At 39.3% G+C, this 27,372-nt stretch overlaps 1 protein-coding gene across 1 annotated transcript in view; it reads left to right on the top strand.

Annotated features, from left to right (window-relative positions):
* Positions 1 to 301: 301 nt before the first annotated feature.
* Positions 302 to 27,372, top strand: part of DNAJC1 (DnaJ heat shock protein family (Hsp40) member C1) — a 109,071-nt gene continuing 82,000 nt past the window's right edge. The window contains exon 1 of the mRNA XM_032236994.1: positions 302 to 630. Within this exon, the coding sequence (XP_032092885.1) occupies positions 442 to 630 (189 nt within the window). The 5' untranslated portion in view covers positions 302 to 441. The remainder of the gene's footprint in view (positions 631 to 27,372) is intronic.

Raw genomic sequence — 27,372 nt, 5'->3', positions numbered from 1 at the left:
GCAGAAGTAACAGGGAATCCAGCAAGTTATCTCATGCGACTTGCCAGTAGATTGACCCTTCACTACAGGGTCGGTTTAGTTTACTTCCCCGGAGGAGGCCTCATTTCCAAACAGCGCCCCATCCCTTTCCTTTTGTCCTAACTCTCACCCCTTCCTTTCCTCCCAGCCAGAACAGGCAAACTACAGGCTCTTCAGGCCTCTTTCCGAGTCTTGTGGCTGTTCAGCTTCATGACGCACTGTATGGCCATCGCCCATTGGCCGGGCCCCGTCCTGGTTCTCCCTCGTGGGACTCACGGAGGGAGGAGCGGAACCGGCGTGCGAGCAGAGCATGCGTAGCTGTAAGGCTGTCTCCTTTCTGGCCACGTCTGCCGGGTTGTCTGGTGTAGCCGCGGCGCAGCAGTAGCAGCTGTTCTGGGTTCAACTCAGCCTTACGAGCCGGGAATGCGGGAGAATTCTGAGGGCGCTCTGGGCTGCCGCGCGCCCCCCTGGACGGGGTTGCGTTGGCCGCAGCTGCTGGCGCTGGTTTTGCTGGCACCGCTTGCCTTCGCTTGGGAGAGCGGCGACTTGGAGCTCTTCGACCTCGTGGAGGAAGTCCCGCAAAACTTCTACGCTTTCCTCGGCGTTGAGCAGGTGAAGAGAGAAGCGCGTCTGGGCTGTTCGTGGCTTTAGGCTGGGCCTTGGAAGTTCCTGCAAATCCCGGGGCGCCTAGAGGCACCGCAGAGACCAAAGCGGGTTCTGGGGCTTCTCCGCGGGGACTTCTCCGCGGGACATGGCCTGCAGTGTCTGGTATTAAACCACAGACTTGGGATTCCTTGTAACAGAGAATGGGATCTCTTTAAAGTGGCTTTTTAACAGGCTCAACCATAAGTCTTTCTTCCGGAACTTTTCGTAGCTCATGTGCCCTGCCCTGTAGCTGAACACTATTGAAAGGTGCTGGCTTGAAGAAGGCCAGTATTTTTGTAGATAGACATCCTGTCCGTCCGTTCCCCCCCCCCCTCTACATTTCGATTCACTGTATCCTGGTTCTTCTGATATTCTTTATAATTTGGTTTGATTGATTTCTTGCTATTCAAACTTTCAGCGGTATTGCTGGTGTTGCTAAATGCAGCCTTATCACTGTTTCTTCAATACTGTGACCAAGCACAGTAATGACCTTGAATTTCGACCACAGTTGAGCCCAACATTTTTGTTGTTAAATAAGACATTTGTTAAGTCAGTGTTGTCCCACTTTATGACCTTGTTACAATTGTTAAATGAATCACTGCAGTTAATAAGTTAGTAACCTGGTTGTTAAGTGAATCAGGCTTCCCTGTTGACTTTGCTTTTCAAAAAGTTGCAAAAAGTGATCACATGACCTTGGGACACAGCAACAGTTGTAAATATGAACCAGTTGTCAAGCACCCGAATTTTGATCACATGATCATGGGGATGCTGCAAGGATCATAATTGAAAAACAGTAATAAGTCACGTTTCTCAGTGCCATTGTAACTTTGAATGATCACTAAATGAACTGTTGTAAATTGAGGACTGCCTATACCAAAACTAGTATAGTATAGTTTTGTCATTTCTATATACATATTAAAGTGTGTCTATCTCCACTTATCCCTTTCATATATTATCAAACAATTTTATTTATACATCCGTCGGGGTTTCTGCAGTTTACAGAATATAATGAAGTACAATAACATAGTCATGTAAAACATAAACAAGGTTGATATCCTTGTTCTTGAATGACTCTGCTCACTATTAGCAAAGGGGGAGGGGAATAATATTAATAATATTAATAATTATACTTGTATTAATAATATTGCTCTGTGGAGCAAGCTTGTAAGTGGCGTAAGTTTATAACCTGCCCATCCACTGAAAACAACTTCGAAGGCTGGTCTCCAGAACTTATCAAATGAGACTTGGACCTAATATCTTTCATGTTATCCTATTTTGTATTGATGCAAAGTTTCTTGTTTAAAGTTGTGTTAACAACTTTCTTGTGTTTTGAAGTCCACTTGATATCAGATTTATTTTTTTGTTTTGTTTTTATACCTGGCTTTTATATATAGTGCAATTGTTGCTGATTGTTTGGATATGGTTTCATTTATTTTATTTTTGATTTGATATTCTGCTGCTATTTTGTTTATTTTGACTACAGGCTACCATACACTGAAAACTGGATATAAATAAATACATAGCATATGTGAAAGTTTTGGACCTGACTAGTTGGTGGTGAAACTAAAAGTTAAAGGATTAAGGATTAAGGAAATAGTGTTGAAGTTTGGGTTTACTGCTCTGAAATAGATTTGTTATGTTGATATTTCTTAGACAAGGAAATAGTAAAAGTTTCTTCCAATCACTACATCAGTTTGTTAAAAATGCTAGTTCCTTTTATTTAAATTAGGAGGGTTTTTTAAAATGAATTTTATTAATATGAAACTTTGCATTCTTGACAGATATCCATTAAACTTAATCCAAAATTGAATTCAAATACAACTGACATTTATTCTCTTTCCCCTTTCTATCCAGGAACTTTTTTAATGGTTTAATAATTGGTTTTACTACTTTAAAAATGTTATATTTCATCATTACAAAGAAAATAATGGAAAATGTTTATGAGGGGGAGTTCTCCTGGGGCTAGCCAGCCCCACATTTATGTGGGCCTCTTTATCCTTCATGTGAGGTGTTATATATGCCCTTCTTGGGCACCCAACATGGCTTATGCGGCTGCAATCTGCACCAACTGAAGCTTCCAGATATTTTTCAAGAGTAGCCTCATGTAGAGTACGTTGCAGTGGTCCAATCAGGAGATAACCAGGGAATGAGTGATCAAATAGAAGGCCTTCCTGTCCAGGAAAGGGTATAACTGGTGTACAACGCTGAAATGGGCAGAGGCCCTCCTAGTCACAGTTGCCAACTGCTTTTCAGGAAAAGCAGGAACCATGAGTCTAAAATGACTTCCACGTTATGGTCTGTCTAGGATAGTGCAATCCCACCAAAGATGATAAACTCCTGTATACAGCAGGACCAACTCACAGCCACTAAGCCTTACCAAGGTTCAGTTGAAGTCTTCATTTATTTCACTTTGCACTTTGTTGAATTCCTCAGTTTCTACCTTTGAAAATATCCTTAAAATTAAAAGGTCAGTAAACATGTCACTTTCCTTACTATTCTACAATTGAATGACCATAAATCGTTGCAAGTGGGGACGTGGAGTCCAATATGAATTTTTATGGACATTGCTGTACAACTTTCTTCAGGTTTAGAAATAGATGTGCTTTCTTCATGCAGTGAGATTTATTTTATTTATTTATTTAATAGATTTATGTGATCCCCAATTCACTCATGATATGGTGAAGAAAAGTACTCAGTATTAGATTCAGGTGGATGGATTTAAATATCTTTGGGAATCAACATGACGTGAAGTTACAGCAACTTTTCAGTAACCCTTTCTAATTTTTGTTCCGTATAGTTCCATTTTTTTAATTTAATTCAATCTGTATTGTCTCTCATCTGATTCTAAGTGGCTTATAAGAGAAAACTGCATAAATATATAAATAGCATTCAAAACAAAATGATTAATTAAAAAAAACATAAAAGAGCAGGAGAGTTCCAAACACAACCCACAAGCAATATTTTAATAGTAATAATATAATATTTTTGTAATACACATCCTGTATCAAAGTACCACTATCTTAGGCTCATGTCATGTAGAATTTTAAACACATGTAACGATGCTGACCTGTGATCTAGCACATAATATTTATTTATTGAAAGGAAAATCAGTAAACATTTCCTATAGCCCCTCCTCCCCAATTGTTTATACTGCCCCTCTGATTGTTTTCATTTGGATAGCAGGAAGTCATACATTCAGAAGGACTGTACTGCAGCTTGTGACCATTTTTTTATTTTCAATGGTATAAGTGAGCCTTTGAGCATTCCTGAAAATATGGTATTTGCAACAGATGCTTCTCTCTCTCTCTCTCTCTCCCTCCCTCCCTCCCTCCATCTCTCCCCCTCCCACCTTGCAGCAATTCTAGGCAGCTTGCATTTAATAAAAGCAACCACACGAAACATTAAAACAATAAATAGTAACTCTAAAATTAATTGCCATTGTCGTTACTTGCAAAGTTGTGTTCAACCCATTGCAACCCTGAGGACAACGTTCCTCCAGGCCTTCCTGCTCACATCTACTGCTTTGGTGATTCCATCCAGCCACCTCATTCTCTGTCGTCCCCTTCTTCTTTTGCCCTAAATCTTTCTCAGCATTAGGCTCTTCTCCAGTGAGTCCTTCCTTCTCATTAGGTGTCCAAAGTATTTGAGTTTCATCTTCAGGATCTGGCCTTCTAAAGAGCAGTCAGGGTTGATCTCCTCTAGGACTGGCTGGTTTGATTGCCTTGCAGTCCAAGGGGCTCACAGGAGTCTTCTCCAGCACCATTGTTCAAAGGCCTCAATTCTTTGGTGCTCAGCCTTTCTTATGGTCCAACTTTTACAGCCATACATTGCAACTGGGAAAACCGTAGCCTTGACTATATGCCCTTTATTGGCAGGATGATGATGTCTTTGCTTTTTAGTATGCTGTCTAGATTTGCCATAGCTTTCCTCCCCAGGAGCAAGCCTCTTTTAATTTCTTGGCTGCTGAAATTAAAAATCAGCAAAGATGGAAAGGAAAGGAGCAAGATGCCTATGGGGAGGAGATGGGATCTTCTCCTAGTTCATTAACCACCTCCAGAATGACATGCTCCCATTGTGGCTCCAGGCCACGTTTTCAGACTCTTTTCGAAGGCCAAAAATGTGGATACAGATTTTACCTTGGGAAACACAATTGTCTAGAAGGCGGGAGCCATGGCAGAAAAAAGTTCTCCTGAACCCTACCAGCTAGAATTCCTTGACAGGTTCCCTAGCATGCCCCTCTGCAGTGAGATAGTTCCTCAGGTAATCTGAACGCATGCCAAGAAGGGATTTAAAGGTAATGAAAACTGTCAATTGGGCCTGGAGGCAAAATGGCAATCTGTGCTGCTCACACCATAGTGACGTACTGTGGATCATTCTAGCGGCCCCAAGAACTGTCCACATAGCTGTATTCGGTGCCAGCTGTAGATTTCCAATACTCTTCAAGAGTAGCCACATATAAAACACATTCTAGTAGTCCAGGGGTCAGATGGCCAGGACTTGGGTGACTGAGCACAGGGATTCCTGATCCAGGAAAGAGAACAAATGGTGCATGATTATGAAGTTGTGTAAAGATTTTCCTAGCCATGACTGCTACCTGCTTTTTGAGCAAGAGTCACAAGCCCAGGAAAATCCCCAAGTTATGTACCAGGCCTGTTTGGAGCAATGCAACTCCAGCCAGAACTAAATATATTAAATTCCTAGATTTCAAAGCCCCATGTGCCCCAAACCATTCATTCTTACCAAGGTTCAGCCAAAATTTGTTGTCCCCCATTCAGAGCCCCACAAATACTGCGAGAGGGCAGGGACAGCATCTCTTGGGTCATCAGGGATTTGAAGTTGAGATAATCAGCATACTGATGCTAATTTATTCCATGGTAACAGATGATCTCATCCAGTGACTTAATCCAGATATTAGAAAAGGAGCGGGGAGAATACTGAACCTTGCAATCTGTCTCTTGCAATAAAAGAGCGCCCGTGAACTGGATCTCTCACTCTATCAACACTAGTTGAGACTGGCTTTCAGAAAGGAGTGCAGATGGTGCCACCCAGCCATAAATCTCATAGCTGGCTCAAAAGATACTATGCTTAATGGTATCAAAGGCTGCTGAGAGATCAAGGAAAGCAAGGATGGATACACTCCACCAGATTTACTATGCAGGATGATTGGGTAGAGGCTCATTTTTAAAAAAAAAAAGGTAATAAAGAAACCTGAGGAGGCATGGAACCTGTGGAACAAAAAGAGGTGCTCCTAGATGAGTCAATGCTCTTAAGATATCCTGAATGGAACACAGGGATTGGGAAATTTAGTTCCCATATTACCACAAGTTAGTTAGAATGACCAGTGATCAAGGATGTTGGAATTGTAATTAAAAAAGGATGTTTTTGATCCTGTCTTAAGCAATTCTTGACAGATAAAAGAATATCTAAATTGGACTAATCCTGAAGGAAAATATCTTTATAAAGGACATTTTAACTTTAAAAAAAAATCACTTCTGACCAGTAAATGTAAAAAAATAATCTTAAATTTTGTATAAATAATCATTTCTCACTGAGCTAAATAGCTCGTTTCATTGATTCTAGGATAGGCATTTGGAATGACAAGAGTTGCAGATTAAATTGGGAAATCAGAAAATATTCTGGAAGACGATAGCACTTAAACCACTTTCATATTGCTGCTTCTTCTGTGTCCAAATAAGTTACCAGAAATTGAACTTGACTCGAAGAGTTTATTTCTATGCAATAAAGAGATCTAGAACTGCTTGGTTTTTCACACTCTTATTTTTCTTGCTCAGACAGCAGGAATTGAACAGTTTTTGAGTATACTGAATGGCCTTTAATAGAACCAGACGAAGTACCAGTTATTGTAATTGTAAATTTCTCAAGCCTCTTGCTAAGTTACTTTGCATGAAATTTTAATTCTCAATGTCTGGACCAGTGTATTAAAAACTCAATAGGGTCCCCCCCCCCCCTTTTGCTTTCCAAATTCATGAAAATGGATCAATCTCTTAAATTCTTCAATACTTATTATACCCATTGATGCTTTTTTGTTTAAGAAGCTTAATAGTACTTTGGTACATTGTGGTAAATGTTTTTTTTATTATATATTTAGAAGTCAACAGTTTGCAATACGGATTAATATTTTATGCTATGGTTTAGCATAAACCATCATCCTGGACTTATTATAATGACTGAAACCTGAAGTGCTAAACGACTCACAATGAAATGCTGGTCTACTTCCCCCCCACCCATGTTCAGAAGTTATAAGGTCAGAAGATGCACACAATTTTTAACAAGGCCTATACTTGTAAACATATTTTTCTTCTATTCTGCATAGTCTTGAACATTAGATGTCTTTCAGATGGAGTTTTTTCTTTATAGGAATTGGCACAACATTGAAACCTAGGGCTTCTTGATCCATGCTTGTTGATTTAGCAGAATTGATTTTTAAAATGCCAGATAAATTTGTGTTGCTTTTTCTACCATCTCTTGTTAGTCCAGACAGACTTTTCAGTGAAAATTTGACAACGAGCCCTTTCCAAAGCAAGTTGGTCACTGCTTCAATCCAATATTAGAGCTGTAATGTATCTGCTGTTATGTACTGAGAATGATCAATATCAAGGTATGATTGTGATTTTTATGTCTATCATTGATTCTAGAAACAAAGTAACCTATTATGTTGCTTTTATTTATTTAAAGCAGCTTGTATTGTGTGCAGTTACTAAAAACAAGATAGCTTCATGCATTTAACCAGTGCTTACCACGATTGGTAGGATTATCACATTCTGTGTCTGTGAATTCCTCCAATTAAATGTGTGAAACAACCAGTGCTTTGGGGTTTTGACGAAAGGCAATGGTATTGGTACACGTATGAGTAGTTGCCTAGCAACTGCCTGCATGAGTCCTCTAATTCCACCCTCGTATTATTAGAGCTTGTTTCATGTTCACAAGACATGGGAAACATACACTGGTCCAACTTGAAAAAGATGCTTGCTTGAGTTGACAGTCTTCTTGGATCATTTTTTTTTAAAAAATTAGGAGTCACTGTATTTCATTATTAGCACAAAAAAGTTGGTGTTTTTCCATCTTTCCTTTTGGGGGGGGGAGCAATGAATCATGGATTATAACTTGTTCCATTTCCTTGCTATTTTTTAAGATCTAATGGAAGTGATTGTAGATAAAGCTGGGTTTCAGTAAATACAGTTTTCAAATACTACACAGTGAACATTTTCTAACAGAATTGGGAGTGGGGAGACAGCTTTTAAAATTTTGCTTTATGGCTCCTGATGCCATAAATTAGGAAGATGTGCACAAGGATGGATTTTTTCCCCATATTATTGTGCTGTTTTTTAGGCAGGACTATTAGAAGCAAAGAACAAGTTTTACTTTATTTGCAATATGTATCATGAGCTATATTATTACATTAAACGGTATGGTTTAACTAATCTGAAGCACATTTAAGAAGCAACAGCTGTCGATTGCTGATCCAGGTGAGGCCTTTTTAAGAGAGAAAGTGGTGGTGCTGTTCACCCCTTCTCAATGTACCTCAGCCTTTGAAATACTACTGGAAAGTCATTTTTCTACAGGAAAATGAATGCTGGGTGATTTAAACCCTATTACTATTTATCTTTTATGCTACAAATTTTATCTTGGGAAAAGACTGATGGGAGAGAAGTCATTATTTTAGAAATGGAAATATAATGGAAATATGCAGCCTGAAGACGCTGTTTTAATAAAATCTAACAAAAGACATAGGAATAATTGTGCTTGATCATGCCCAGGATTTTGATAGTGTCCTATTTTCCTGTGCGCTGCTTGGAGAGTCCAAGCAGTGGGTAAAATTAGTCTTGTTGCCCTAGAACTAAGGAATCATTTTCCTTGGCCACGCCTCCTGGTGTTGCTTAGCGCCAGATTTTTTCCTCAGTCTGGTCTATTTAGGGACTGTTTGTATGAGTTCCAGCTACTAATTTAGTTCAGGCTTGGACTCTCCATTCGCCTTCTTAATTTTTTTCTTTTCCTTGATGTATAGTTCTCTCCCAGTAGTTAGAATTGATTTTTAGAATTTTTATTGTTTTTTCCCTCTTTAATTTGCATTCATTGGCTCCAGAGAGACTCGGAAGTAGGGGTGGAGGTGGGGGGTACTCCGCTTGCCGCGCTGCTTCAGGACGACAGCGGGGAACTGCCGGAATGCTTTTAAAAGCACGGCAGGGCGGCAAGGCTTCTGGCGGCAGCCAGAAGCAAGCGCTTTACTTGATTAACTCTTGGGAAGGTGAAGCTGGCTGCGGAGAAGTGTGTGGCTGGTCTAAAACTTGCGGCTGGCATTTCCTCTCCTCACCCTCGCACCCTTGCAGCAGTCATTTTGGAAGGTCTTTTTTTCGCATCCTTTTCCAACAGCTCCAAAATGCTCATCCACGCTTCACAGATAGCTGCAGGGTGGTCAGCTGGCCCTTGTTCGGGTCTCCGGCAGGGCCACTGCTACCCCAAACGATCTTAAGGACGACACTGGTGTCTTGGCCACCTGGTGGTCATACACCAGCACAGGAAGGGTTGTACCTCTAGCTCCAGTGACTCTCTCTGCCTTATCTGTTTGGTCTTGCCACAGCTGCATTTCCATCATTGTACCTCCTGTTTAAGTGGCTGGCATTCCATCGGACTCCTTTCAGAGCCCCAACCTTCTCAACTCGGCTTCCTCTCATTGACTGTTTCCAGATTAAACACTAGCTGCCTGTCAACTGCTCCAGTGCCAGCCACCAGAGTCTCCATCACCACCTGATTAGGTCCACTTGGCTGAAGATCGTGCTACCAAGCCATGGACCATCCTGGACCATCCGCCTCCCTTGATGGTAGACCCCTAGCCAGAGAACTTCCTCAGGTAAGGGCAAGAGGGCGAAGAAGGGCAGGGTGCAAGTCAAGATAGTCATCCCTATCAAGCTCCATCCACAGCAACGGTCAGGGATGCCGAACAGTGACAGCGGGCTTTCGAAAAATAGTTCAAGAAGGCCCAGCATCAGGCGGCACTGGAGGCCCCACAACCCACTACTCGAGTTGAGCTGGTCCTCCTGCCACTCCCAAGGGGAGATCTCCTGTCTGTTATTGATGAGGAGGAAGAGTCCCAAGATTTATCTCCAGATAGGTCACTGGCAGACCCGGGCTCTCCTCCCCCTTCTTCTGTATCTGAGCCGGGACCCACTCATGTGGGGCCCATTCCTGGGGGGTTTACTGACTCTTTCCTCGTCCAACAGGATCCCTCCTCTTCCAGGGACAGGGGCGGGCCTGACATCAGAGAAGCTCAGGAACCTGAATTATCTGCCCACATGCAAGCGATTGTCGCCTGCGCCATCTCCCAGGGCATACCTGAGGGGCTCCAAAAGAAAGACCAATTGTCAGTTAATCCTACTTCATGTTAGCCCAGGCAGGAGGCTACCACTACTGCCAGATGGGCCTGACATCCTTCTCTGGAATCCTCGGCGCTCAGCGAGGCTTCCATTTTGGAGCACCCAGATCAGGAGGAGCAAGAACTTTCGGAGGATGAGGGCCTTCCCCCGGATGCCCCTGCCTTCTCTGGTCTCTTTAAGCCCAGTTTATTTAAGTTCATCTTGCATAAGGCTAAGAACATCTCTCAAGTGGGTACCAAGACCAAGACCGGTTGGAGATCCTCGGATTCCACCCTGGCTAATCCTAATGACAGCATGTTTAATGTACAGGTTCCTCAGCAGGACCTGGTTCCAATTCCCAGTCTCTTCATGGATGTTGTTTAGTGGCAAAGGGTCCAACCTGTTCCCTGGCCGCTCCCAGTGGCGGCGACAAAAAGTTGTATTCAGTGGATCCCGCGCTGGAGAACATTTTGGTCCTGCCTTCTGTAGACCCTCCTATAGCGGCCCTCACTTCTAACCCACCGACCTATTAAGAAGGCCTCAAGGCAGAGTTCAAGAAAGTGGAGAAGGCCTGCCATAAGACCCATCTGGCAACACCTGGGCTACGTCTTCCTCCACGTCTTTTTTCAACAGAACTTCAGGCTAAACTTGTCTTCGCCAGGATATAACTAAAATTATTGCAGCGGCACAGTAATTTAATTTAATTTAATTTATTGAATTTATAGGCTGCCCAATCCCGGAGGACTCCGGGCGGTTTACACAGAATAAGAAAATAAAAAAACAAACAAAATAAAAATAAAGATTAAAATTCTCCAACACGCATACATTCAAATTGGGGATGGACCCTACAAAATAAGGTCAACAGCCCCAAGTACTTGGCTGATGCCTCCCTTTCCGCAGTTAAATTTGCCTCCAGTGCTTTAGCCTCCAATGTGATGTCCTGCCGCCTTGTGTGGCTTCACCATTGGCAGGTGGACCAGAATAACAAGGTGAAGTTGGCTTCTGCGCCATTCAAGGGGACTATTAAATTGTTTGGGGAGGTTTTAGACTCATTTTTGATTGAATCTAAGGATAAGCAAAAGATCCTGCCTACCTTGAACAAAAAACAGGACACAACTCCACTCACTAATTCAGGAGGCAGTTCTTTCGTTCCAATGAATCCACAGGTTCCTCCTGCTCCTTGAACAGACCAATTAATCAGTCAGCAGACAGGTCCCAGGACAGGCAGTCCTTTTGGGACAGGGGTAGGCAGCAGTTCAACTTCCGCAGATCCAACCTCGGCGGAGCTTCCAACAAGACCTTTCCGCAAATCCAAGTGACCATCACCGATCCCCTCTCATCAGGGGACAGATTCGACTGTTCATCCCCCCAATGGGAACAGACCACAGAGGATGCCTGGGTCCTCTAGACCATCAGGGAGGGACTCTCACTAGAATTCCTCTCTCGGCCCCCTCAGAACTTTGTTGCATAACCCCCTCTTGCCCTCTCAAGAGGGAGCTCATGACCCAGGAGATCCACCATCTCCTGGAGATCAATGTTCTAGAGCAGATACTACCCGACCAGGAAGGGATTCTACTCCATCCTCTTCCTGGTACCCAAGAGCTCGGGGGGAGGGGGAGGGTAATCTTGGACTTCAAGAACCTCAATCGTCACATCACATACAGGAGGTTCAAGATGCAATCCGTGTAGAGCATCCTTGCAGGGATTCGCCAGGGGGACCTCCTGACATCCATTGACTTAAAGGAGGCATATCTACTCATCCCAATTCGGCCACAACACCGAAGGTTCCTGCGGTTCTTCTATGCCGACTGACACTATCAGTACAGGCCCTACCATTTGGCCTGTCATCGGCATCCAGGACCTTCACAAAAATTCTGTCAGTAGTTGGAGCGCACCTCCAGGCGCAGACCGTAAGACTGTAAAGTTCCCTGGACGACATTCTCATCTAATAGTCGTCCAGAAAACAGCCTTACTGGACCTCCACATCACCATGAGGTCCCTTTGGAACCACAATTTCTCTTTGAACCTGGAAAAGAGTCATTTCACCCCAACTACCAAGCTACCTGGGTGATAGATACCTCAAACTGCAGGGTGTTCATTTCCCAAGACAGGATAGACAGCTTAGTCTCCCTAGCCCGCAAGGTTCAGAGCTTGAGGAAAGTCCCTGTGCTGTTCCTTTCGCAACTGTTGGGGAAGATGACCTTGTGCATCTCGGTCGTTCATGGCTTAATTCCAAAGAGTTGCAGTGGCTCCTCCTGCCCCACCAGAGAGTGAACAGAAGCAACTCTACCAGGAAAGTGCGTCTTCCTCCGACTGTGAAGAGGTCCCTCAGATGGTGGCAATCCACAGTTCTATGAAGGGACATCTGTTTAAGGAACCTGCAAGAGTCATCACAACAGACACCAGCCTTGCTGGCTGGGGTGCACACATGAGACATTGCGTAACTCAGGGCATGTGGTCTCCAGCTTAGGTGGCTTGCAATATCAACTTCTTGGAACTGCGGGCAGCGAGACTCACCCTGCCCTATTTTCAACAGGACATTCTACTTCAGCACATCCTCCTGATGATGGACAATGTGGCCACCAAGGCACATATAAATTGCCAGGACGGTACCAGGTCCAGAAAACTCATGGCAGAGGCGGAGACCTTGGGCAGGTGGGCAGAACGTCATGTTGCATCCATCCACTCCGACCATATCTCAGGGGTGGACAACACTCAGGCGGACTGGTTGAGCAAGACCACCATAGTCAATGCAGAGTGGCGATTGGATCTGGTCCTGTTCTGCCAGTTGTCCTGCAGATCGGCTCTCTGGTGGTCGACCTTTTTGCCACCCGAGAAAACACGCAGCTCCATCGCTTCTTCTCCCGTTTCCACTCGCCATGGGTGGAGGGGACAGATGCTCTCTGATGCAGGTGGCCTCAGGAACTGCTATACGCCTTCCCTCCACTCCTGCTTCTACCACAGGTGATCCGCAAAATCATAGCGGAGAAGGCGGAGATACTCCTGGTCGCATCTCACTGGCCTCGGAGGTCCTGGTATGCTGATCTCATCAGCTTGTCAGTGTCCAGCCTATGGTGAATCCCTCAGGGCCAGGTTTCCCTCAGCCAGGGGGCCATAGTCCACCTGGACCCCCAGTGGCTCCAGTTGGCTGTCTGGCACTTGAGGGGGACCTCCTAAGGAGAGAGGGCCTATAGGAGGAGGTAGTATGTACCATCCAGGCGTCCAGGCTTCCTTCAACGACCAGGATTTACGATTCCTCCTGGTCCACCTTCGCCAAGTGGTGTGACAACTTCCAGCTTGATCTGGTCACAGCACCTATTTCTCATGTATTGGACTTTCTATAAGAGGGTCTAAACAGGGGCTTGCACCCAACACCCTTTGTCGTCACGTAGCGGCATTATCCACTTTGGTCTGGTACTCCTCAGCAAGATACCAAGAATTCGCTGCTTCCTCAAGGGCACCTCCAACTTATGCCCTCCGGTGGTTCACCATTATCCTACCTGGCAGTTATCGGTGGTCTTGCAGGCCCTCACTTCAGCTCCTTTCGAACCTCTACAAGACACCTCACCTTAAAGACAGCCTTTCTTGTTGCACTAACATCTGTGAGGCGCATATCAGCACTGGCAGCTCATTTGGTCCGAGAGGACCTTTGTATCATACATCCGGACAGAGTCGTACTGCGCCTGGACCCTGCCTCCATCCCAAAGATCAACACCTGATTCCATAGGGCTCAAGAAGTAATTTTACCAAACTTCTGCCTGCGCCCCAACCACCCAAGGAAATGTGTATGGCACACGCTGGATGTCAGACGGGCCCTGTGGACATACATTAAGTGAACTGCAGACTTCCGCAGATCAGAGATCCTCTTTGTGTCGTTCCAGTCAGCTTCCCTGAGTAAGAAGGTGACATCTTCTACTGTTGGCAGGTGACTAAGAGCATGCATTGAAGCTGCATATGAACCTCACTCCAGGGTAGTACCTCAACACATCACCACTCACTCTATGAGGAGCTCCACCACCGCGGCCTGGGCAACCCAGGCCACCATAGATGACATCTGCAGAGCAGCTACGTAGTCTTCCCCATTGCCCTTTGTCAGAAAATATAAAATGGACATATATACATCGTCCGAAGCTTCGTTCGGCAGGCAGGTGCTCCAGGGGGTTGTGACCACAACCGAATCCCAGGACAGACCTTCTTCCTGCCCTAGTAACATGTAACTTGGGTATGTCCCATTGCTTGGACTCTGCAAGGAAACAGGACTCTGCACAGGAAAATGACCATTGGCTTACCTGAAGGGTCCCTTTCTGTGCACTGCGGGAGAGTCCAACCCACCCTGGTTCTTCGGGTCCAGGGATTGGAGACCATCATGTCACCTTGGACTTGCATCACACTTCCAGCCTTCACTGGTTCCAGGACTCGTCAAAAATCTGGCGCTAAGCAACACCAGGAGGTGTGGCCAAGGAAAAAGATTCCTCAGTCCTAGGACAAGACTAATTTAACCCTTTGCTTGGACTCTCCCGCAGTGCACAGAAAGGGACCCTTCAGGTAAGCCAATGGTCATTTTCCATGGTGACCAATCATATGCCTTTGGAAACAACATAAACAGAATACAAATATACTCACAGATACTGGGAGTAAATATTAGCTTAGTTTAGTTTATTGATTAACCCATAGGCCAAATCAAAATATAGAGTTCCAAACACAAATTACTAATAAAATTCTATAAAAGCAATTTAAAATGAAATTGGAGTTAAAATACAATAATCTGATATATAGATAAATAAAATAAAATAATATTTCAGTATTGGCATAAACATTAAGTAAATGAATACATCTCTATCTCACATATAAGGAAATGCTTCCTTTGATCTAAGCTGAAAGTCATGTAGTGTCATTGCATTAGTTGCAGATTCTGATATTGTGAAAGAACAAGGAAAAAAGTTGCTATTCACTTTCTCCACAAAATGCAAAATTTTCAAGAATTTCTCTGTCTTAACTGCATGCTGTTACTTTAAAAAAGAAAACATAACTTTATGGGAGTTTTTCCTTGCTGAATTCTTCTTGGCAATGATTAGCTGTACTCTTTAGCATACAATGAAGACTCTTTTCAAATAGCCCCTTGCTTTCTGTTTGATTAGCCTCATGAGAGTGGGCCTTTATATGCCAGTTGCTCCAACGTGGTAGAATTTCCTTCCTAAGGTGATATATACCTAGTCTTCCCAATTTAGCTGAGTGCTTAGAGTGGATAAGAATGGAAAAGATGTTCCTTCCATTTAAAGGTGCTGTTAATTGAATTTCTAATTGATCTATATGGTAAAAAAAGAGGAAAATAGTAATGTGCATTCAGTCTTACAGACGGCTAAGATGGTCTTGTTGAGATCTCTTGTTTGCATATAACATTTGTGAGCGCATTCCTTTAAAAATGGATAAATTTAAAAACCTGGGGGGGGGGGAGAAACCCCAGCATGTATGTGAAGTTAGAATTATTTGCTACATCAAAAGCTCTAATGTAATGAGCTTTAATTAACTTATACTGAATCTCCTTTATATCATTATTGGATATTAAATATCAGTCTTATTTCATTTGTGAGCAAGATAAAATATTGGAATACATATTGTGTTTAATATGGATGCAAGGAAAAGAATGACCTATCAGTTGCATTATGGTTTTTTTAAAAAAAAAAAAAAAACTAAAATTAGTGTGGGATTAGTGATTTTATTTTCAATATGTAGCTTAAAGACAGCTAAGTAGAACTTTTTGAATTATTGAGTCATTCAACTTTACTCCCAAGGCATTATTACATATTGGTATCTCTAGTTGTGTTTTTATACTGTATATAAAGAAATTAATTTTTAAAGAATCAGTTTTGACTTCTTACCACTTGATGGCAGTGAAGGAGCTAAAGTTGGTAGGAAAAGTTCAGGCCAGATTCTTTTATGGATTACAAAATGTAGAGGTAAGAAAGGAAGTTTCTGACACTTTTATATTATTTCTAATTGTAGATGATCCTGCAAGTGAAATTAATGAAAAAGAACACCTCTAGATGGAGCTTCAGCACTTTCTAAAGGAAAGCTGCTTTTCAGCCTTAAATTGAATTTTACAAGTTCATTCAAAGTTATTTTTTCCTTCTTTGTGTGTAGAAAATAAGTCTGCAATATCCAATGAAAATGTCTTTAGAACTGTTGCTTATTTTCCAATATAAATAGTCTCGAGAGAACAAATTTGAAAAATTTAGATAGGAAGGAAAATGCATGTACAATTAATAGTATGGAGACTATTAAATGTTCAAATGAACTAGTTCTAAAGGCTTCCATAATTTAGATTGAAGTTAGAAAATTAAAAGAAAGATGTACTTCAATGGCATTTTGGAAAAAAGATGAACATATTTTAAAAATGTATTTTTTATTAATTAATTGTTTTAATTTTGGTTTCATCAAAAATGGATTGACATTTTACAATTTTGAATTAAGTTCAATTTCATATTCCTGTACCATTTTGTTTTCTTTGCCTGTTGTTGTTTTTGTTATCCTTTTTTCTTCCTTGAGGACTAGCATTGAAAGTGCTGTTTACTCAGTAAGCATTGTTTCAATACTCTTATCTTCTGTTGAAGATGATCTGCACAAAACCCTGCTACAGAAAAATATATATGGGAAAACATCTCTTCAAATAATGAAGTCCAAACACAATTAGGCACAAATTGTTACCGAAACTAAAAATAAATTACATTATCAGATTTTTAAAGGATAGGTTTTGTGGATCTTTTGGTGACAAAAAGCAATGAAAAGAAAGTCAATTTTATGTGTGCTGTGCTAACACTGGGGGTTCTATAGAAATTCATTGTGGCTGCTGCAAAAATCTTGAAAAAAATTAAACCATTTAATTATCCTGATAAAAAAGCAAAACGGTAAATAACCATCATATTTAATGATACGAGATTGGTCTTAATGGAGAAAATGATTGATGTTGCCTTAGGGTACAACCAGCAATCCAAGGCAAAAGGCTCTAATAATAAATTATTTGGAAGTACTGGGTAGGTTAACAACTGATCTCACTGATGTGAAAGGCATCAGAGAGGTATGAATTTTTTCAGAAGAACATTTCATGTGTATCTGTCATTAACAGTTGATTATACAACACCATAGATGTGATCTCTGGTCTTTGCTAATAGCTTTCAAGGAAGCCTTCTGCCATTTGTAATCATATTAGCATGTATGTTACAATATTGTGCATCTTTTGTTATGCCATCAACTTCCTTATAGCTTTTTCAGCAGCAGGAATTTTGTTGCAGAGCCATTCAATAAATTTAGAAATAAATTTCTGGATGGATCTTGAAGCAAACATAATTTCAGCAGCAAACATTTTTTCTTATTTTAGTACATCCCTTTTCTTTCCCAGAGAATTTGCATTGGCAATTTTAAACTACTGAAAGTATCCATATGCCTTCAGCCTTTGGATGAATATTAAAAGTCATCTTGACAGACTGATTTGGAAAATAGTGAAGTTTAGACTCTGGTGAATTTACAGGGAAGGGATCTTAGAAGACAACTTGATGATGGGAATTTATTTCTGTCACCTTATAAAGTACATTTATTTAAGCAATAAATGTATAAATGATTATCAGGTCCCATTTCTAGTAGTTACTTCTTGAGTGGCCTGTAAAAAGACTGAAGAGGAGTCTGGTTTTCTAGTGTTAGATCCACACTTAGAATTACCTAAATAATGGAATCATGGTCAAAAATTCTTTGCTGTCATGAAACTGGTTTAATATTCTGCCAGATTTCACAGCCTGTCAGCCAATTGATCTTTTTCTACAACCTAGATTTAACTGGAGATTGTTTGCTCTTATGTTTTCCATTACAGAAGGAACTGAATTAATGCCCAGATGACAGGGCTGCTGGAAACAAAGAAACAAACAAACAAAACCCCTCATCTGTGTCATATCAACATATCTGAATAAACTCCCATTTCCAGATTATAGTATATGAAAAATAAAATAAAATAATTTAATTTAAACTAGCGTAAGGGTCCATTTGGAATAAGAATTTCATACATTTGTACTGCAGATTATTCATTCCTAGTTAATTTTCTTCTCAGTACTTTCCACATGCCTCTTAGATAGGCATTTTTTATCAGTGCTTTTTCTGAAAATAGCTGAGACAACCTTGGACTTTAGCTATTAAGCTGTTTTCTTCAAATGTGTCACATGGAAAAAGATCACAATTACTTGTTCAGGGGATAGATTTATGGCTATGAAATATTCCTCATTAAGTTGTAGTAAAGGAAAAAGCGGATATGCTAATTTGTAAAAATATGTTTGTGCAACATATTGAAAAATTGGTTCCAAAGATACAGAATTATAATATATATACCGCTTTTCTATAAAAAAAAAATTCAAAAGAGGTTGTGTGCAAATTAGAAATTGTGTTTTTAAAGAGTGCGCTACATTTCAACAGCATGGAAATGATGGAGCAGCATCAGATGAACCAATAATAGTTTTACCATTTATTTGCTGAAAAAAATTTCTTGCCACAAAAATGAAAGCAAACTACAACACCACTTTGTCAGAGCAGGGCTATGTCTAAAAAAAAAATGTAGTAAAACATTGCCATGCTATTTGGCTGTAATGATGCTAATTTAGACATAAACTTGACTTGTTAATTTCTATAGAGTTGAGTCAACTGACTGTACATTTGCACAAATAGCTCAAAGATTTTGGTAACTTCTTAACAATTCTAATGTCTTAATTCTGTGCATTGGGGATTTTTTCAGGAAAAGAAATAGTGCTGTTTTATGAATCCTGATGAGGAGACATTTAGGTATCTAATGAAGTGGAATAAACTGTCACCTGCATGGGGTGCAGTGTCAGCTTATCTCCTCCAGAATGCAGATGAAATCCTTTGTAAGCATGACCTTTATGTTCATATTTATATTCCCTCCCACTAATTTTTTAAGCAAAATAAAACCCATGAAAGGAACATCTGCAAATTTAGTGTTTTTATGCTCTTCATGCTTGAGTTAGTACATTCCACCAGTTCTTAAACCAACAGAAAGCAATATTCGCATAATATTTGCTACCTCTACTGGTGATGCCTACTCTATTTTAGACATGATATCTTAAACTAGAACTGTTCTTTTTTATGTTGCCTTGTATAGGACACTATATACAACAGATTCTCTGGTATCCATTTGATACATCCATTGGTTTTTCTTTTCATCAAACCTCAGACTTCACCAATTACTATACTTGAGGCTGAGGGTAGAAAAAGCAAGTTTTAACAGATGTTTAGACAAGAATGTTTAAATCTCCCAAATTTGCTCAGGTTTCATGCAGGTGTTTTGTGAGGGAACACTCAAAAAGAGTGCAATTATTACTAAATTCAAATGATCCATTTTTGAATAGCACTTAAATTGTATTCAACAGCTACCTCAACAACAGCTGATAGGCAGAGGGAGAGTGGAAGCATCAGAAACAACAATTCTTCTGTTTTCTAGTTTACCATGTAATATCTTCTACCACTAATGTTTGGGTCAAAGATATAGTTGATAGAGGGGGATCCAGTGTGAAAAAACCAATATCTTTAGAGTAATCTAGGCTGTGCTGCTTGGTCTTCTGGATCCTTTTTTAAAAGTAGAAAGTGTGTTTCATATAATTATTAGATACAGAGATTGTGTGAAGCAATGAATTTTGTATAAAAAAGCTATAAATGATATATGAAAAGTTCCAATTTGTTATTAATTTAGATAAATCCTAGGTGACTTTGCAATCATGGTTTTGTATTGGGAGGAATGGTAATAAGTAATTTTTAATTGGAATCAATTGAATGTGTGATGCTTAACAGAAAGTCTGTTTATTCCATTATTCTCCCATGTTTTGCAGTTTGTTTTAATGCATGACACCAAAATGAAGAACAATCAATTTTTGTGCTTGATGTAAATCCCCTCTTTTGAGAATGGGTGAAGAAAATAATTAAAAGAAATTAGTAAGGGAGGATAGGGGAGAGAGAAAGAAAGAGAGAGAGAGATTAAATTTTGTAATTACTTATATAAACACAGGTAATCTTCAATTTAAAATGGAATTGGTCCTCAAAATTACATCACTAAGTGATGTGGTTGTTAAGTGAGTGTGAGAGTTGCCAGTTGGGACTGGATTGCAAATAGTAATAGCAATAGCAATAGCAGTAGACTTATATACCGCTTCATAGGGCTTTCAGCCCTCTCTAAGCGGTTTACAGAGAGTCAGCATATTGCCCCCAACAATCCGGGTCCTCATTTTACCCACCTCGGAAGGATGGAAGGCTGAGTCAACCCTGAGCCATTGTATTCACCATTTAATACCATTGTAATTTCAAATGGGGTTGGTGGTGTTCCTTGACGCTGGCTGAGCTTGGTTGTTCTCTTTTGGTGTAAGTAGCATTATACAGAGTGTAGAAAAGTAAGCCAAGAAGATAAGGCATGAGATAAGAAAAGGAATTGCAAATGTCTGTGGATATTCTCAGTCATCCAGGTCATAGTTGTCTCAAAGGTGTTTTTTCAAAAGGCAGTTGGACTTTTTCTTGAGGAAGAAAATGTTACTTCCTCAGTTAGGATGAAAAGCGAAACATTTTCTTTCTCAAGAAAAAAACCCCAATCCAGTTGTTGCTTTGAAAAAGCATCCTTGAAACAAAAGGAATTGTAATTTAAATATTAACAATTTCTCTTCATTTATTTCTAACCATATTGTTCTTGATTCCATTATTTCTAAACATTCCCTTATGTCTCCCCTTTGCCTTTAAACTTCTGTCCTTTCTCTATTTGAGGACCATATTAGCTTCCTGTAACCACAGCTCTTTCAGTGTGCCACCCAGAGTTGCTTCAACAGAGATGGGTGGCATATAAATTTAATAAATAAAGTACCTCTGCCTCTCAACTAATTCTTTCATATATTTCTTTTGCATTTTGCTCCTCTTTTTCTTACAAGACCAAACTACCTGAATTTTGTTTGAAAAGATCACACTTTTATTTTCGTATCAATTCAACAACCATTGTTTTGCCAAATCTCTTTCTATTTTGCTATGTTTCTTAATTATTTCATTCCAATAGTGCTCAACTTTTTATATTTCTTCTGACATCTTTATAGCAAAATGGGCAAAAGAATACTCATAAATTTCATACTCTTGCAAATTTTCTCTTTTTCCAGTAAATAGTTAGATTTTTTAGGAAGGCACATGAAGTAATCTTGAAATCATTTGTCCCATTTTTTCCCCATCAAACATGTTTTGGTCTTTGATACCATTAATTTTCAGATCTATAATCCTCTATAATCACCATCGTCCCTATACTAATTTCTGAAATATTCCTTCCATTTTTCCATCTCTTTAGTTGCCCCTCTTTATTTTTATGTCCATCTGGTGGGAACTCTAGTCTTCTTCACTTCTAAAACTATTTTTCTTTCAGTCAAGTTTGCTCTGTATTTTCTCTGCTTCCTTTGTTCTTAGCTATTCATTAGGGTCTTTCACCATATTCTTTGAAATATAGATTTTTTTTGTCTCTATATACATACAACATTTTATTGCTATTTTTGTAGCAATAATTTGTATGTGTATCTTTCTTATTGATGGCCTGTTTTATCATTCCATCAAACATATTTTTAATAATTCCCATTAGCATAATTCTATACTCTTCTGTGGCATATTATAACATAATTGTATTAGCTATGTTCTAAACTGCTTCAACAACATATTTCCTGGAGTCTAGATTTGTGATAAAAAATTAACTTCTAATACTTTTTCATAAAGAACTCATACTTTCTCTTCTTACAACAGTTCAACTCTACTCTAGTTTCTTTTGTATCTTTACTTCTACATCTATTTTTCCCCCAAGATCCAGTATTGACACTACACTAAAAAAGGTCTGTTCCTCATTTAAAAATCCTCATTTTCTCTTTTATTAGATAGAACCTCTGTTTTACATAAAGAACTTAAAGATATATGCTTTTCTACTTGAAATCATTTAGATATATTTTAAATTTCATTTCATTTTTAATTCCTATTTTTCATTTCTCATTTTTTGACTAAGATACAATGTTATGAGTTCATGTATATGAGATATGTATATATCTGTCTTCTGCCCAACATCGCTTTGGCAGATGTTGAGGTGGCGCAGTGGTTAGGGTGCAGTACTGCAGGCCACTTCAGCTGACTGTTATCTGCAGTTCAGCGGTTCTAATCTCACCGGCTCAAGGTTGACTCAGCCTTCCATCCTTCCGAGGTGGGTGAAATGAGGACCCAGACTGTGGGGGCGATATGCTGACTCTCTGTAAACCGCTTAGAGAGGGCTGAAAGCCCTATAAAGCGGTATATAAGTCTAACTGCTATTGCTATTGCTTTGATCAATCAGGTTTTTACACAATGCTATTTAGGAAAACACAGAAAAATTTAAAAGACTCTTAGATCTACTCCTGTTCCATAATAGAAGTAAAAACTATTTTGGCCAACTTTAGCATGTTTGAGGCAGTATGTCATAAATGCTAGCAAAACTCAGTTTATTGTGCATATGATCACAGTATTTTGTACAAACTAGGAGCTCTAATTTAAAAGCAGTTTGCAAGTCAAGATGCTGTGCCTATAATCTACTAGTTGAAAATACAAGTAATATACCGAACATGTGCTGAGGATATAAATTCTATTTTCATTGATTAAGTTAAACTAATATTCTTAACATTTCTATTCACAGTTCTTCCATTAGACAGAAATAAGGTACAGAATGAGAGACTATGAGTTAAGTGCTGGATTTGATACTACATCCAGTATACTTATTAAATGTAGAAAGGAATCAAGTTTGTAATAGACTGAGAGGTGGTCTGATTTGGAGTTATAACAGTAGGCATTAATTTCTTAATAATAGAAAAATAGTAAATAAATGAAGGACCTAGTGCTAGCTCAGCATGAACATTAATTGAATTCCTAATATGAATGTATTTATTTATTAAACAAATTAATATGGCCACCTAACCCATATGCAGGTGATTCCTGACAGATTACAACTTTAAAAATCCACAGCATAACAACCAGAGGCAGCTGCTCTTCTATGGCAGCAGCAACACAATTGGATCAACTACTTGATCAGCTCCATCCGCATTCTAATTAACCGAAAAATATCAAAATAATACCTCTGCCATGGTTTGCTTTTATTTTCAGTTTGCCTAATTCTAGTGATTTTTAAACTCATATATGACTAAGAAAATGCCACATGCATAAATTAATAGCAGATTAATTGTGAAATTAGAAGTGCTTTAAGCAAAATAGAAATTTAGAAAAAATAGTTCTGTTCAGTAACAATAAAGCATGACATTGCAGTTATTTATTTTCTGTCTTAATTTTGCAGAAAATAAGCACAGAATTATTTTTAATCAAGGCCCATATTTTGTAATTATTACTCTATAGTAGTTAGTTGACTAGAAGGAATATCAGGTTCAGTAATTTTTTTTTTTAGGTTTTGAAAATACAAAATTATTGCCACTCGATGCTACTGCTGTGATAAAAAGTAGTCTATTGGAATTGGATGGTTTATAAACTCAAATTACCGTATTTATCGGCGTATAACACGCACCGGCGTATAACACGCATCCCCCATTTTAACACAAAAATTTGAGTAAAAAATTTTTTCATTAAAAATAAATGACTTGGAAGCTCGGAACTTAATGTTGGATTAAAATTTATAACATTAGAACATGAATTATAACATTAACTCCTCAACATAAAGTGCCTTCCTTCCTTCCCTCCCTCCCATCCCTTTCTTTATGTTTTCTTCATGCTTTCTTTTCTTTTTCCTCTGCTCTTTTTAAATCCCCCCCCCTTCTTCTCCTCCTCTACATTTAGGTTGGATTAGTTTGTACAATGGTCATCAAACTTCTGAAGTAAAAATAAATAAATAAATCATATTTAAGAAGAAGAAGAAAAAGGAAGACGTTTTTAGTTAAGTCAAACGTTTTAATAAAAGTTTCATCTTTTAAGATTTGTCCAACACATCCAATTGTAACCTTAACAGTAAAGAATATCACCCCAGCTGCTAAAGGTTCAACCAGTCTGAGAACCATTGAAAAGACAACAGTGCAAAATCCAAAAGACACAACTTCCTCACCGCCATTGCTTTGGTACCAAATCTTTGAGGAAGGGGCTCCAGAAAGAAGGAGGAGGAGGAGGAGGAGGAGGAGGAGGAGGGAACTAAAGAGAGCTTTTACCGAGTCTGCGCCCCACAGCCAGGACTGTCCTTGCGCCCCTCAAGCCGCGTTTCTTCCCCGCAAAGCCCTTCGGGCAACCCGAGAGTTCCTTTTGGCGCCAGAAGGGCTTTGCAGGAAGAAACGCCGCGTTTCTTCCTGCAAAGCCCTTCTGGCGTCAAGCGGAACTCTCGGGTTGCCCGAAGGGCTTTGCGGGGAAGAAACGCGGCTTGAGGGGCGCAAGGACAGTCCTGGCTGTGGGGCGCAGACTCGGTAAAAGCTCTCTTTAGTTCCCTCCTCCTCCCCCTCCTTCCACAGTCTGTGTGACGCTGCCGCCAGGCTGAGAGCTGCCGCTGAAACAAGTTTGGGAAGGTCCTTTGCAGGCAGCCAGTTCTAGCTGCCTGCAAAGGACTTCCCCACGTTTGCTTTGAAAGAAACCTCTGCGCGGGAGTTAGAAACCTCTGCGCGGGGGTTTCTTGCGGCCGCGCACCTTAGAGGGAACAGTGGACCCGGCGTATAACGCGCAGTATCGGCGTATAACACGCAGGCAGGGTTTCAGCTTACAATTTTAGTTTTAAAACCGTGTTATACGCCGATAAATACGGTAATAAAATAAATATTTTCTGGATTCTGAATGACAAAAAGTCTAAATCACAAATGTTAGAAGGGTGGGTGGGAACTGTACCATATATTGGGAAAGTAGTAAGATGGGGAAGTTGATAGGATTGTTGAAATTTTAAGAAAGGGATTGTAAAAGTTGAAATTATTTAAAAAAAGTAGAGGATGAGGAATTGTCTACTTCATCAAGATTTAGAATAAGAATAGTTTTCTTGGAGCAAGAAAAGCTGCAGTTCTGACAAGTATGTTTTGGTGAAAATACCCTTATAAAAAGTATTTTGATTTATTTTCATTTGTCAAATGCTGTTAATCCAAATTAGGTTTACTTTAGCCTTTTGGATATGCAGAAAATATTAAATGGTTGAAATGATAAAAACCTGTACAGTGCTGACTATGGTATGGAAATTATGTATGTTTATCAGTAATATGATACATGAGAAAAGCAATTAAATATTACAACATTGGAATTTTACATAGTTTGGTCTACACAAGCACTAGTGTTAATCAAAACATGACTGAGTACTAAACATGCATCTTCCCTAGTTTACCCTCACTCCTACCTTCCTGCCTCCTTCCTCTTAGGATTTAATCACAATTAAGTGAAAGATGCTGAATGCAATTTGTCATAGTGTAATTGACTACAAAGTCATGGTCAATATTGCCTTGGCTAACTCAACTTCTCATAGCCAAATCCAAACATAATGAAATTGTGTTAGTGAGACATCTTGCCAAAGCAGTATGTGGAGAAGTAAATTCTTAGCCTTTAAATTACTTAATTTACATATATTACAAATTGGCTTTCTATAAATAAGGTCAATTTTCACTTCATACTGACATGATTGAATATTAAAGTGAACTAACTTTGTTTCTTTTCCTCCTTTTTTGGCAATATGTAGCTTTCCTTTCAAGTGTTATTACTATTTGAATATTTGAATAAGAGAAGCCAAAGTTTTCTACAAATAGGCATAAATTCGAATTATATTATAGGTAGTTGTCATAAAGATAGTTGTAAATGTCTTTTAGCCCCATCATTTTTACTAGTTTCTAGAAGCATATAAACCTCTTAAAACGTACTGTATATTGGGAGAATATTCATTGATTTGCATGGAATTTAATTTTTAGTGAGAACAAATTTATGTTCAAGGGCCTTCATAAATGTTCTTAGGAATGTAGATTTTCAGTAAATTGTATTACTTCACTATTGTAGTAAGATATTCTGTTTGAATTTTGGATAGGTTTTTCTTTATCCAACAGGTTTTGGTACTCATTCTCTCCATTAATTAATAAAAAATGTTTCAGACATTGCACACTTCCTATATGAAAAACACTTCAGAGTAGGAGCTGCATAAATGAAATTTGCAGGTGTATAAATCATATATCTTTTTCAAAAATTTGTTTTCTTGGCTTATATATGAGTATTGGATGTAGCTTCTCAATGCAAGTATGCTATATACCCCCCAACCTATTTCCTTCTGGCCTCAAATATTTTATACTATGCTATAAATCTATAATGTAAACATTGCTTTGTATTTGAAGGTTTGACAGACTAATTACAGTGCTGCTTTAATTGCCTTAATTTTGGTTTACAGTTTTAGAGGCTCTTTCTGCTTTGACTGTTTATAGTACGTTTGTGCATATATACTGTATTTTAGAAAATGTTCTGCATGCATACATTGAGAATACATTGAGATATTGACTGAAACTTAAATAAAACACATTTCTAAATTAAATCCTTAATTCTTGATTTTTAATTTTAATTTTTAATTTTAATCCTGTTCTAAGGTATCTTTGGGTCTTGTCTCAAAGGTGCTCTTTCAAAAGGCAATTGGATTGTGTTTTTTCCTTGATGAAGAAGGCATTTCACCACACATCCAAGAAGCTTCATCAGTTCATGGTTCATGATTCACTGATGAAGTTTCTTGGATGAGAAGCAAAACATCTTTTTCCTCAAGGGAAAAACAGTTTAGTTGCCTATTGAAAAAACACCTTAGAGACAATCATGACCTGGATAACTGAGAAAATCCATAGACATCTTGTGTGCTTGCGATCCCAAAATACCACTTACTTATCAAGGACTCACCAACTGAGAAATATTGAACTAAATTGATGTGGTGGTTCTGCATACTACTCAGAATATTAAATCTTTGAATATCTTTGACACAATGACTATTAAATAATATTTTCCCTGAATAGTACATCAAATGGTATTTTACTCAGTCGTGAAAGGCAACAGGCACAGTGTCTCTTAAGAAAAGTTCTAGGAGTTAGATTCAGATACATCATTCTGTGCATTTTAAAAAAAAGAAGTATTGAGATTTCCCCCAACATATAGTCAATAGGCCTTTCAAGATTAAAGAATAAAATAAACTTCAATTTGAGGAATTGCTTTTGTTAGTATTTTCTGTTTGTTTGAAAGTTCTACAAGAAATTAAAGAGATATAAATTTAGTAAAAAAAACTACAGCTTTAGCAGTAGTGCAATTGTGGAAATAAGAAAAATCCTAAATAAAAGATCATATTTTTGAA

Source organism: Thamnophis elegans, chromosome Z (genome assembly GCF_009769535.1).
Source record: "Thamnophis elegans isolate rThaEle1 chromosome Z, rThaEle1.pri, whole genome shotgun sequence".
NCBI lineage: Eukaryota > Metazoa > Chordata > Lepidosauria > Squamata > Colubridae > Thamnophis > Thamnophis elegans.
This window is presented reverse-complemented; position numbering and strand designations above follow the sequence as displayed.